General features: G+C 41.7%; 1 protein-coding gene across 1 annotated transcript in view; it reads left to right on the top strand.

Moving 5' to 3' along the window:
• Nucleotides 1-14098, top strand: part of RGSL1 (regulator of G-protein signaling like 1) — a 60390-nt gene that overhangs the window by 18181 nt on the left and 28111 nt on the right. The window contains exons 7-9 of the mRNA XM_010853131.1: nucleotides 4107-4169; nucleotides 4628-4850; nucleotides 9047-9154. Coding sequence (XP_010851433.1) covers nucleotides 4107-4169; nucleotides 4628-4850; nucleotides 9047-9154 — 394 coding nt within the window. The remainder of the gene's footprint in view (nucleotides 1-4106; nucleotides 4170-4627; nucleotides 4851-9046; nucleotides 9155-14098) is intronic.

Raw genomic sequence — 14098 nt, 5'->3', positions numbered from 1 at the left:
CTCCAAAATCACTGCAGATGGTGACTGCAGCCATGAAATTAAAAGACGCTTGCTCCTTGGAAGGAAAGTTATGACCAACCTAGATAGCATACTCAAAAGCAGAAATATTACTTTGCCAACAAAGGTTCATCTAGTCAAGGCTATGGTTTTTCCTGTGGTCATGTATGGATGTGAGAGTTGGACTGTGAAGAAGGCTGAACGCTGAAGAATTGATGCTTTTGAACTGTGGTGTTGGAGAAGACTCTTGAGAGTCCCTTGGACTGCAAGGAGATCCAACCAGTCCATTCTGAAGGAGATCAGCCCTGGGATTTCTTTGGAAGGAATGATGCTAAAGCTGAAACTCCAGTATTTTGGCCACCTCATGCGAAGAGTTGACTCATTGGAAAAGACTCTGATGCTGGGAGGGACTGGGGACAGGAGAAGAAGGGGACGACAGAGGATGAGATGGCTGGATGGCATCACTGACTCGATGGAAGTGAATCTGAGTGAACTCCGGGAGTTGGTGATGAACAGGGAGGCCTGGCGTGCTGCGATTCTTGGGGTCGCAAAGGGTCGGACACGACTGAGTGACTGATCTGATCTGATCTGATGCCCATTTGTTTATGTGCTGTCATGTGCTACAACTACACAGTTAAATCATTGCAATAGACAGTTTGGTCTGTGGCCCACACAGACTAAAATATTTGCTATCTAACTCCTTACACACTGTCCTGAGGAGAGGCCAAGAAAGTACCCAGTGATGGACAAACTCAATTCTGAAGGAAACTCTTAACATTCTAACTAAAAAGAACTATAGAAAAATAAAAATAGTAGGTTAAATTTTAAAAAACAATCATGGTGTTTTTAGATATTATTTTACTTATTATTAGATAATTGATAGGAGAAATCTGCTGGCTGCCTAATGGGGGTTCCTGTGTAGGTTACCATTATTTTTCCCTCTGGCTTCATTTAAAATTCTTTGTCATCAAATTTGGACGGTTTTAAAACAATGTGTTTTGGAGAATATCCTTTTGTGCTGAGGCGTGATGATTAGGTATTCTCTTAGCTTCATGAACTTGTATATCCAGTTCCTTCCCCAGGTTTATAGTATTTCTTTAAATAAACTCACTGCTCCCTTTCCCTTCTTTTCTCCTTCTGGGATATGCTTTATGTTGCCCTTCCTAATGAAATCACATAGCTCTTGTAGAAACTCTTGTCCTTTTTCTACCTCATCCTCCTCCTCTTCTCCTTTTTCTTCTTCTTTTTAAGTTCTTAGTTCTCTCTCTTCTCTCTGGATCATTTCTGGATTTCTATCTTTGAGTGTGCTAATCTTCTCTTCAATAGAGTCTGCTCTATTTTCAGTGCTTTTTCCCCTTTTTTCCTTAGCCATGCCATGTGGCTTATAGGACTTTAGCTCTCCAACCAGGGACTGTACTGGGCCCACAGCAGGGAAAGCATGGAGTCCTAAACCACTTGACTGCCAGGGAATTCCCTCCAGTGCTTTCTAATGCATTCGTCATCTCATTTATCGAGTTCTTCAGGTTCAGAATTTTTGTTTGATTTTTTTTTTTAGAGTTTCAGTCTCTTTGGTAAAGTATTCCTCTGTTCAGTAATGTTATTCCTGAACTCATTGAATTGCTTTTCTGATTTTTTCTTACAGCTCACTGATTTTCTTCATGATACGATTTTGAATTCTCAGATTGTAATATTTCATGACTTCAGTGGAGACATGGTTTCTGGAGAACCATCATTTTCTTTTAATGATACCGTGTGACTGTGTTCTTCATAGTGCTTGATAAGTTGTTCCTCTGCCAATGCATTTGAATATTAGTAGCAAACATCCTTATTTAGGTAAAGGTTTAAAACTTGATTATAACAATTCAAAGGGCTTCCCTGGTGGCTCAGAGGTAAAGAATCCACCTGTCAATGGAGGAGATATGGGTTCGATCCCTGAATTGGGAAGATACCCTGGAGAAGGAAATGGCAACCCTCTCCAGTACTCTTGCCTGGAGAATTCCAGGCTACAGTCTGGCAGGCTACAGTCCATGGGGGTCACAAAAGAGCTGTTACATGACTTAGCGACGAAACAACAACAATTCAAAACGTTGGTACTTAGAGGCTTTTCTTTTGTTTCTTAGTAGGAGGTGATACAGCACAAGTTTTCGCTTTCTCTTACCTGAGTGCCTCTGGCTGTGTTTGAGATCTGGCACTTTCCATCCTCCACCGCCTCTGCTAGAGTTGCCACTGGTGTCCTCATGGTTGCTGCTTGCGCTTCCGGGGTGTCTGGTGCCTTGCTGCTGGTGGTACCGCTGCTGTCACTGGCATCACTTCCTGGGGCACTGGGATGATGGACATCTCCACTGTGTCCAGGAACACCTGGATCAGGTGCCGGGAGGGAAGGGAGAGAATGAGCTGGAGTTGTGGATGCTTCTGCCAGTCCACCCATCTTTAGTGTACAGATGGGTGGACCCCGTGAGCATCCTGGTGTGTTGGACAGAGATGCATTTGTTGAATTGTGGGTGTTCACTAGTTGGAAATTGAAGGAGAGAGACAAGGGAGCATCTTCTACCATGATGCTGATGTCGCCACTCATAAATCTTTGAAACCTAAATAGACATCCATGGAATACTCATTTCACATGTTGATTTTTAATATTTGATACATATATATTTAGAGCTTATCCATCACTATGTTACATTATAGATTGCTATTATTCAATCACTGAGTTGAATTCTCTCAGGAATATACTTCACTTTGGTTTCCTCAGAAGCCTAGGAGATCTGATAAAGTTATTAAATCTCATGCTCTTAAACTCACCTTTTGGCAGCATGACTTGGGCAATTTCTGGAGACAATCTTACGTTCCTTTTAAATTATTATAAGCAACTTATTGCCCGTAAAATAATGTCCAGACTACTTATCAAACCATTCAAGTTCCTTATATATAGTCCCAATCGGCCTTCTCTACCTCATTCCTTGCCATTGCCCCAGCCCTGAACTCTTTACCAGAAAGCTACAGCTCAGCCATCCTGGAATACTCATTGTTCTCATACATTTTCTTTCCCTTCTCTGTCTCTTTGCTTAATCTCTTCCAATTAGCTGAATGCTCTTTACTCCATGTCAGGATGGTGAGCTCCTACTTATACTGCAAGGTATAAATTGTGATTTAATTCTTCTTGCCTTTATGAACTTTACTTGGATTTTCTGAACTCAAAACAGCTAATTATTTCCTCTTCTCTGCTCCCAAAGAACTTTGTTCTCACCTCTATCATAGCATGAGTCATACTAGAAAGTGAACTCCTTGAGAACTAGGCTTGTAGCTTATTGGTCTCTGTATTTTCAGTCATGTGCACAGTGTCTGGAGGCACTCAGAAAATAGTCATCAAATCAATAAATGAATGAAAGTAAGCACAGATAAATCAATCTAGCTAAGCACTGACTTGTGGGATTTTTTTGGTTGTTGTTTATTTGTTTGTTTTAATCTGATGAAGTATTCAAGTGGATAAGGTCTTCAAGTGGGAGACGTTAAGAATAGACATACCAAAAAGAGACGCTTGGTTACCAGGACCCTTTTAAGAATTCAATGAGATAGTACTTTACAAATGAATAAATAAGTATTAGATGTCAAATAGTTGCCCTTCAGTAAAGGATTTGTTGTTTCTCTTCTCAAAGTGAAAGTGAACATGTTAGTCGCTCAGTCGTGTCCGACTCTTTGCGACCCCATGGACTGTAGCTTGCCAGATTCCTCTGTCCATGGAATTTGCCAGGCAAGAATACTGGAGTGGATTGCCATTCCCTTCTCCAGGGGATCTTTCTGACCCAGGGATTGAACCCTGGTCTCCTGCACTATAGGCAAACTTTTTACCATCTGAGCTACTAGGGAAGCCTCTTCTTAAGTAAATATCAATCACTGTTCTCTGAGATTCAGAGAGAGGCTGTGACGGAAGCTGTCATATTCAGAGAGGCAAAGGAATACTTCCTGGTTGGTCATGGCTAATGTTTGCTATTCCATATCTCCAAATTAGAGAATCCAGAATCTGCAGCCTTCTCTTCTCCCATGTGAATATACTAGCAGGACAGAGGCAGCAAGCATCTCTTCATAATGCTTATGTTGTATTTGGATTTCAGATCCTCAGCCCCTGGTATACTGAATTCCTGGATGAAGAGGACTACTGGTTTCTCGTTTTTACAGTAGGAGGGACTTTGAGTTGGGGAGGAATCATGAGGTTGAGGGAAGAAAAGGGAGTTACTGCTCTTTCAGAAGTGCTCTTTGTTAAAGTTAATGAAATGTTAAGTATTTTTCTATCAATTTTTCTATCTGGGGTTGATGGTCTCTGATGGTCTAAAGAGAAACCTCTCAAGGAAAAAGATCCAAGTGCATAAGCTCACTTTGAAGAAGTCACATTCATATAGAATTTCTCACTTATAGAGAAAGAGTTTGATTCGAAGATGTGTGGTGTATATGGGGGGTATGTGTGTGTGTGTGTGTGTGTGTGTGTGTGTATCTGTAAAGGAACAATAGTTCTTAACAAACTGAAAATAATCAGAGTCCATGTGACAGGGAGGCAAAGAAGGACCAAGCTGTAAAAATCTTGCTTCTGGCCTAGTTTCTATAGCAAATGCTGTCTGCTACCATCTCCTTCTCTTAGACTCAGAGCAGGCTCATCAGGACCAAGTGGCATAAAAAAGAATCTATAAGCAAAGAAGATATCATTCTTCTTTACAAGAGATTTGAGGAATCACTGGAGTTAAGCCAGGGTTTGGCTAACATGGAAGAAATGGAATCTATGCAATGGCAAAAGATAGCTACTGAGGATCTGAAGCAAGGTGGGTCCCTCCGGGTAGAAAGGAAGTCTCCAGTGTTTCTGGCAGGTAAGGTCAGTCACCATAATTTTTTTTTTATCCTTACATACAAGCAGCTGTGAAGTATTAGTATTTTAACTTTAAGTATTTACTATGTGTCAGCACTATGCAATGCAAAGGTGGTAAAGAGGACCTCATTTGATCTTCCAAATAACATGTGAGGTAAGTACAGGATAACTGAGGCATAGAAAGGACAAGTTACATTTCCAAGGTCACACAGTAAGTGGCAGAGTCAAGATCTGAATCCAGACTGACTGACTGCAGAGGCCCCCACTGGCTCTGAAAGGGAACCAGAGAACTCAAGTTTGACCAGGCTCATGACCACCAAGACATCATCACAGTTATATAGTGATTACTCCATTTCATGCATCTGAAAAACATGTGCCATTCCTCCCCAGAATCAGGTCTAAGACATTTCTGTGAATATATTTTTAACAGCCACTCGCTTCCCCCAACATAACACACCAGCCACCCAGGCAGTGGAGAGCCTTGGTTAGGAACACAAGGCTCTGCTGTCCCACAGATCTGGGTTATATCCTAGCTCTGCTAGTGACTGTGTGAACCTGAACAATGTATTTAACCTATCTTCAAGCCCTGTTTCTCTCAACTGTAAAACTGGAATAATAGGGTTGTTGTGAAGATAACCCAAGACCATCCATGAAAGCTATTAACACAACATTTGGCAATAGTAAGAGTAGCCACTGTTGTTCAAATTGAACAAACTGCTTTAATTATCAGTGCTGAGGCAGTCAGAGTACTGCAATATTTCTCAAACTTCAAAGCACAATAAATACTTTTGACTTCATTTTGGGAAACATATACCTGTATATGTATGTGTGTGTATAAATATATATTAAAATTTTTTCACAAAGCAACACCTGTCCTTATTACATAAGATTATATACTCTCATACTCTCTATGTTATTCCATTTCATTTTGTAAAAACTGGTAATAACTGTTTTTTGACATTCTATTGAGTTATGACATATGTATTAGTAATCAGTTCAGTCACTCAGTCGTGTCTGACTCTTTGCAACCCCATGAATCGCAGCACGCCAGGCCTCCCTGTCCATCACCAACTCCCAGAGTCCACTCAAACCCATGTCCATCGAGTCGGCGATGCCATCCAGCCATCTCACCCTCTGTTGTCCCCTTCTCCTCCTGCCCTCAATCTTTCCCAGCATCAGGGTCTTTTTCAAACGAGTCAGCTCTTTGCATCAGGTGGCCAAAGGACTGGAGTTTCAGCTTCAACATCAGTCCTTCCAATGAACACCCAGGACTGATCTCCTTTAGGATGGACTGGTTGGATCTCCTTGCAGTCCAAGGGACTCTCGAGAGCCTTCTCCAACACCACAGTTCAAAAGCATCAATTCTTCGGCGCTCAGCTTTCTTTATAGTACAACTTTCACATCCATACATGACTACTGGAAAAACCAGAGCCTTGACTAGACAGACCTTTGTTGGCAAAGTAATGTCTCTTCTTTTTAATATGCTGTCTGCTGCTGCTGCTAAGTCACTTCAGTCGTGTCCGACTCCGTGTGATCCCATAGACGGCAGCCACCAGGCTCCCCCATCCCTGGGATTCTCCAGGCAAGAACACTGCAGTGGGTTGCCATTTCCTTCTCCAATTCGTGAAAGTGAAGTCGCTCAGTTGTGTCTGACTCTTAGCGACCCCACGGACTGCAGCCTACCAGGCTCCTCCATCCATGGGATTTTCCAGACAAAGTACTGGAGTGAGGTGCCATTGCCTTCTCCGAATATGCTATCTAGGTTGGTCATAACTTTCCTTCCAAGGAGTAAGCGTCTTTTAATTTCATGGCTGCAGTCACCATCTGCAGTGATTTTGGAGCCCACTTCATGGCAAATGGATGGGGAAACAGTGGCTGACTTTATTTTTTTGGGCTCCAAAATCACTGCAGATGGTGATTGCAGCCATGAAATTTGTAATCAAGATCTTTGAAAATTCATTTCCACCACTCCTTTGCTCTGTGAGCTTACTTGGCCAGCCACTGTATCTCCCTGAGTCTCATTTCCTCATCTACAGAATGGGGATGATGGCATTGTTGAAAGGATAGGTGGTAATGCATTTGCACAGCAAGTAGGTCCTCAACAAGTAGTACTTGTTAGATTCCACTAAAAAATGTAACCCTCACCTCTTTTAAAACTTTGATGTGCACTCTGTGTACAAAGCAGGTTGTTTGGGTGCTTGCCCTTTGGAACATACTCGGGCATGAATTATTAAAAGCTAGCATGAACAGGCCATCTGGTTTACCTTAGGATTTCCCCTTCTCTAAATCCCAAACATTCCAAATCCTCTCCCAGGAATCAAGAGAAAAGTGAAAGAAAGGATGGCTGATAAATTTGACCCTACACATGCTGGGCAGGGGCATTCCCCTTGATGGCCATGAAATGCCAGGAGGGATCAGGAAGAGTGGTAATCACCTCCATGGAGATGCCCCCTCCCTCCCTCCAGCATACCCTCTGCCATTGCTTTCTTGAAATGCAAATTTACCCCAATGAAGGGCCTCCTGTGCATTTGTCCAAGTCCAGGCCCTGGCTCCCCAAGTAGGCTGATGCCTCCACTCAGACTATGCCATAAACTCTCTGAGCATCAGAGCTAGAATACTCTTATATTTCTTGTAGAGAAACTGAGCCGAGGTAAGAGTCTTGCCCAGGGTTTCTCAGCAAGGGAGGGATTGATGAAAGACTAGAAAACTGAATCGATAGCGGCAATAATCCACTGCTTTTACCACTGCAGTCTTCTGACTGAGAGATGGTAATGATAACAGTGACAATGCTGACCTAAGGACACTGACATTCAGAGGGCCACACCCCATATTCCTTCTAGATTCCACCAGTATAACCTGCAAAAGTCCTGGACTGCCCTAGAGAGTTTCAGGGAAACTGTGGGTGATGAGATTTACCCTAAATCTCAGTGCTCATAACACAAATGAGTGTTTTGACCTTGGTAGGCACAGTGCTGCTATTCTGCCATTGCCTATCAGTATCAGTTAAGTTGCTTAGTTGTGTCCAACTCTCTGTGACCCCATGGATACAGCACGCCAGACTTCCCTGTCCATCACCAACTCCTGGAGCTTACTCAAACTCATGTCCATCAAGTCGGTGATGCCATCCAACCATCTCATCCTCTGTCATCGCCTTCTCCTTCTACCTTCTATCTTTCCCAGCATCAGTGTCTTTTCCAAGTGAGTCAGTTCTTAGCATCAGGTGGCCAAAATATTGGAGTTTCAACTTCAGCATCAGTTCATATTCATCCTTCCAATGAATATTCAGGACTGATTTCCTTTAGGGTTGCCTGGGCAATGGCACCCCACTCCAGTACTCTTGCCTGGAAAATCCCATGGGCAGAGGAGCCTGGTAGGCTGCAGTCCATGGGGTCGCTGAGGGTCAGACACGACTGAGTGACTTCACTTTCACTTTTCACTTTCCTGCATTGGAGAAGGAAATGGCAACCCACTCCAGTGTTCTTGCCTGGAGAATCCCAGGGATGGGGAGCCTGGTGGGCTGCTGTCTATGGGGTTGCACAGAGTTGGACATGACTAAAGTGACTTAGCAGCTTAGCAGCAATACCTCATTAAAACTTTTCTTGCTGCCTCAGCCTTACAGTCCCATCTCATTTTGAATACAGAAAGTCATTCCCTCCCAATTCACCATGCATGACTAGACATGATCTATAACTACCTTTAGAAAAAAATAATTCACTCTCAAAGGACAATTATTCACAACTATTGATATTCAGAGATATGAGTTGTCAATTCTGAAGGTAATTGTATCAAATTTTTTTGCGCAACAGCAGAATGTTTGAATGCATTTGCAGCTCCTCCCTATACCAGATGGGGTTTGAAAGCGTCCATATTCATTTGGATGGATTACTTCTAGTATACATGTTAACACTTAGTGCCTCTTCCGAAGTCATATCAGTTACCCTTAAGCAGAAAATTTCCACGGGTCAGGTCTCCCCAAGAAGGGCAAAAGCCCCCATTCTAGAGGATAGGGGAGGCAGTATTTTCTTGCTTCTGATTTGGCCTAGGAAACTTGTATTTCCTATATAGACATTCCAGTAAAACACTATTGTCCTACTTAAATAGCATTTTAAAGACAATACTTGCAAAAAAAAAAGTGCGTGAATCTTTGAAACCACAGTAGACAACAAGACTCCATTTTTATTTTCCCCTATTTGATAGACATAGAGAGAATGGCCTTTGAGGAACTCTGTTATAAGTATCCAAAGGTGGCCATAGAGAAGATCAGTGAGGACTACAAAATATATTGTGAAAAAGTACCTCATATAGGTAAGTGTTTAAACTCAAGGATGGATGTGAGACAACCAGGTAAGAGAGAATCTCAAAACCACAAGAGGCATAAACCAAAAAAAGGATGGTCAGCAGAGAATGTCCATGTCTGTCTTTTCTCCTACAAAGCCAAGAAGGGCATCATGAAAGTCAGATGCAATTGTAAATGAATGAAGACGATGATGAAATTGTTAATTCCTACCTTCTTACTTATTTATCACTCTGGGGTTTTCAACAATACAGATTTGTCTCCTACCAAGATTTCTGGAGTCATAGTTCTGTGAAAGGAGATTTGTTGGGGGGTATGTTCTTAGAAATAACACCCATATGGGCATGAGGAAAGCAGAACTGGGCAGAGGTAGATGCTGAACTGTGAGGTAGTTATGATAAACATCAGCAGATCCTATAGGAAGCTCTAAAGCTAAGATAACCCTTCAGAGTTGTCCCTCATTGAGGCAAGAAACTTGTACCTCCTCACTGACTCAAATGGGATGTGACTGACTTTGGGAGGACATAACCTTGGGTCAGGCAGTGCCCTTTGGCCAAAGACACTTCCAGAGAGGACTTCACCTGTGGCAGCAGCCAGTAACTCCAGGCAGCTGGGAAAATGAGTGCTTTGCTCCTAAAGAAATGAGCTAAGGCATGCACCAGAGCACTCAGTATTGTCCACTTACTTTGTAAGGAAATTTTACCCCATCTTGTAACAGTTCTTCCAGGAGTCTGGTGGCTTCCTTTCCTAGGGAACTTATGTAAGAAAGGCTGACACACACTATTACAGCTTGTCTGGAGATCACAACAAATACTCCTTTTCTCCTTGCTTTTCTGCTCGTGACAGATTCCTTCTATGGTTCTGCTAGTGGTTCTGCTGGTCTCAGGGGACTTACTTGGCAAGATAACCTAGACTTTCACCCCTGAGAGACATGAGCCCTTGATCATCATGACTTCTCAGGCTGTGGCTGCTCACCTGTTGCTTTACCATCACAATTGGACACGGGAATACCAAGAGGGCCAAGTGCATTCTGCACAGCCCCTGCTACGTAACTGGTGACCACAGTCAATGGCCCCGCCAGTGCAGTGACTCCTTTGCCTCCCTGGCCTCTGGCATAAGGAACTTGAAGTGACTGAGCTCCTACTGTGTCCCTAGTCATAGCATTCCCACTCTGGGATCCTGGACCTCCAAGCTGGCACAGTCCAATACAGGAGCCACTAGTCCAATTGTGGCCATTGAGCTCTTGAAATATAGCTGGTACCAATAGGTTAAATAAAGCACATTACTAAAATTAATTTCACTCTTTTCCTTTTAGTTTTTTAAATTTGACTGCTAGAAATTTTAAATTTATATAATACATGTGGCTCCCATTATATTTCTATTGGACAGCGCTGGTCCAGATCCACAGAACCTTAAGTTGTAAAGATTAAACATTTCCCTAAGTAGGTCACCAAAACTGATGATAAATGGATCTCTTCTACTGTCATCCCTTGATTCTCATATTCAATATTCGACTCACTGGGGGCCACAGCTTCATATTATGGTCTTCGGTTTTTCCTGGAGGATGATGCCTCATTTTTCAAAAAGTATCATCTCCAAGCTGGCGTGACAGACAGCTAGACCTTCAAAAAATGGCTTTGTTACTCTACCAGGCCAGCAGCTCTCATAGGTGACAAAACTAGTGGATCCAACTACTGTATGCCCTTTGCCAATCCGCTTTACTGTAAGTGTATCTCTTGATCAGAGGTAGTGTTACGGGGGATCCTATTCAGGGGATCAAACACTTCTAAGCCCCAAATATCAATGCTAGCTGAAACCTCACAGTTAGGAATACATGTCAGTTCCAATCCAATACAGCTGCCCCTTCCAGAATAAAAAGGTCCAATGTCATCAAATTGCCACCAAGTGAGTAGCTAGTTTTCCGTGAAGGATGTTGAAATATGTGAGTTTTAGTGTTTGTCTCTTGCTGGCAAGTTGAACATTTGGCAACATTGGTAGCTAAATCAGCCTTAATGAGTATGGGGCCCGTGCTACTGGGTCCATACACAGCCTCCATCCGTTTCACCCACCTACTCTGTTCATGAGCTCATTATGCCAATGCTAGGGTAGACTGTGACAGACAGTGATTTCAGATGGACTGTGATACCAGACTTGCTGACATCAACTGGCTAAGTCCCTCCGTCTTCTTGGTCCTTTAGTGCCTCTTTCTTAGTGGTTGTTTATTGATGGGCTTTGAGATACAATACGAAGATCTTCATATTTCAAATGTATATATATATTCTGATCATCTGTTTCTTTTTGTATGACTTTCGGTAAATTGTGCCTTTCAAGGAATTGATCCATTTCATCTATGTTTTCAAAATGTGACATGGAGTTGTTCTTAGTATTCTTTTCTTACCCTTTTTATATCTATGGTATCTGTAGTGATAGTCTTGCTTTCATTTCTGATACAAGTAATCTGTGTCCTCTCTCTGTTTTTCTTAGTCTAGCCAGAGACTTATTGATATTATTGATTTTTTCAAAGAACCATGTTTGTCTTCATTGATTTTCTCTATTGATTTCCTTACAGTTTCATTGAATCCTGCTCTAAGTTCTATTATTTCTTCTCTTCTGCTTACTGTGGATTTTATTTGCTCTTCTTTTTTCACTTTCCTAAGGTAGAAACTTAGAGGATTGATTTAGATGATCTTTTTTCTATTTTTATATACGCATGAAATGCTATACATTTTCCTCTCATTGCTATTTTTCTCACCTCCCAAATTTTGATAAGTTGTGCTTTCATTTTTATTTAATTTAAAGTACTTTAAAATTTTCTTCTTTGAGCCATGTGTTATTAGAAGTATGTTTTTAAATCTCCATGTGTTTTGAGATTTTCCAGCTATCTTTCTGTCAAGTGCTTTGTGGTCTGACAGCAGACGTATGGTTTCTATTCATTTAAATTTTGTAAGGTATGTGTATGGCCCAGAATGTGTTCAGCACTGGTAAATGTTTCATGTGAGCTTCAGCAAAAAGTGTGTTCTACTGTTGTTTGATAAGATGGTTTGTAGCTATCTAGTTGATTGCTCCAGTTGATTGATGGTTTTGTTGATTTCAACTAGATCCTTATTGATATTCTGCCTGCTGGATCTTTCCATCTGTGACAGAGGAGTGTTGAAGTGTCCAACTTTGAAAGTGGATTTACATTTTCCTCCTTGTAGTTCTGTCGCACATAGAACTCTTGTTTTGTTCACGCACGTGTATGTTAAAAATTGTTGTATCTTCTTAGAGAGTTGACCCCTTTATCATTATGTATATCTCTCCTTTCTCTGAAGACTGTTCTGTATAAAATTAATACTCTTCTTTAAAAAAAAAAAACACTTACTTTTGGCTATGCTGGGTCTTCATTGCTGTGCACGGGCTTTCTCTAGTTGAGGCTAGTGGGGGCTACTCTCTAGTCGCAGCCTATGGGCTTCTTATTGCCATGGCTTCTCATTGCAAAGCATGAGCTGTAGAGTGAGGGCTCAGTGGTTGTGGTGCATGGGCTTAGTTGCATGTGGAATCTTCCCCAACCAGGAATAGAACCTGTGTCCTCTGCATTGCCAAGCAGATTCTTAACCACTGAACTACTAGGGAAGTCCTCTTCCTTCCTTTTGACTAGTGTTGGCATAGCATATTTTTCTCTATCCATATACTTATAATCTATATGTGTTTTTATATATAAAGTCAGTATATTCAGTAGCTAATATATAGTACTTAGTGCAGCACTTTAACAGCATCATCTTTTAGGATTTGAAATGGCTCAGCTGGAATTTCATCACCTCCACTAGCTTTGTTTGTAGTATGTTTCCTAGGGCCCACTTGATTTCACACTCCAGGATGTCTGGCTCTAGGTGTGACCACACCATCATGGTTATCCGGATCATTAAGACCTATTTTGTACAATTCTGTGCATCCTTGCCACCTCTTCTTAATATCTTCTGCTTCTGTTTAGTCCTTGCCATTTCTGTCCTTTATTATGCCCATCTTTGCATGAAATGCACCCTTGGTATCCCCAATTTTCTTGAAGAGATCTCTGGTCTTTCCCATTCTATTGTTTTCCTCTATTTCTTTGCATTGTTCACTTAAGAAGGCTTTCTTATCCCTCCTTGCTCTTCTTTGGAACTCTGCCTTCAGTTGTGTGTATCTTTCCCTTCCTCCTTTGCCTTTCACCTCTCTTCTTTGTTTCAGCTATTTGTAAGGCCTCCTCAGACAATCATTTTGCCTTATTGCATGTCTTTTTCTTTGGGATGGTTTTGGTCACTGCCTCCTATACAGTGTTACGAACCTCTGTCCATAGTTCTTCAGGCACTCTGTCTATCAGATCTAACCCCTTGAATCTTTTCGTCACCTCCACTGTATAATCCCAAAGGATTTGATTTAGGTCATACCTGAATGGCCTACTGGTTTTCCCTACTTTCTTCAATTTAAATCTGAATTTTACACTAAGGAACTCATGAGCCACCATCAGCTCCAGATCTTGTGTTTGCTGACTGTATGGAGCTTCTCCATCTTTGGCTGCAAAGAACATAATCTGATTACTGTATTGACCATTGGGTGCCGTCCATGTGTAAAGTCATCTCTTGCATTGTTGGAAAAGGATGTTTGCTGTGACCAGCTTATTTTCTTGACAAAATTCTCTTAGCCTTTGCCCTGTTTCATTTTGTACTTCAGGGCCAAACTTACCTGTTATTCTGCATATTTCTTAATTTCCTACTTTTGTGTTCCAATCCCTTATGATGAAAACTACATCTTTTTTGGTATTAGTTCTGGAAAGTCTTGTAGGTCTTCATAGAACTGGTCAACTTAAGCTGCTTTTGCTTCAGTGGTAAGAGCATAGACTTGGATGACTGTGATGTTGAATGGTTTGCCTTGGAAATGAACCAAGATCATTCTGTTGTTTCTGAGATGCACCCAAGTACTGTATTTCAGACTCTTTT

Source organism: Bison bison, unplaced genomic scaffold, assembly GCF_000754665.1.
Source record: "Bison bison bison isolate TAMUID 2011002044 unplaced genomic scaffold, Bison_UMD1.0 scf7180017864322, whole genome shotgun sequence".
In the NCBI taxonomy this organism is placed as follows: domain Eukaryota; kingdom Metazoa; phylum Chordata; class Mammalia; order Artiodactyla; family Bovidae; genus Bison; species Bison bison.
This window is presented reverse-complemented; position numbering and strand designations above follow the sequence as displayed.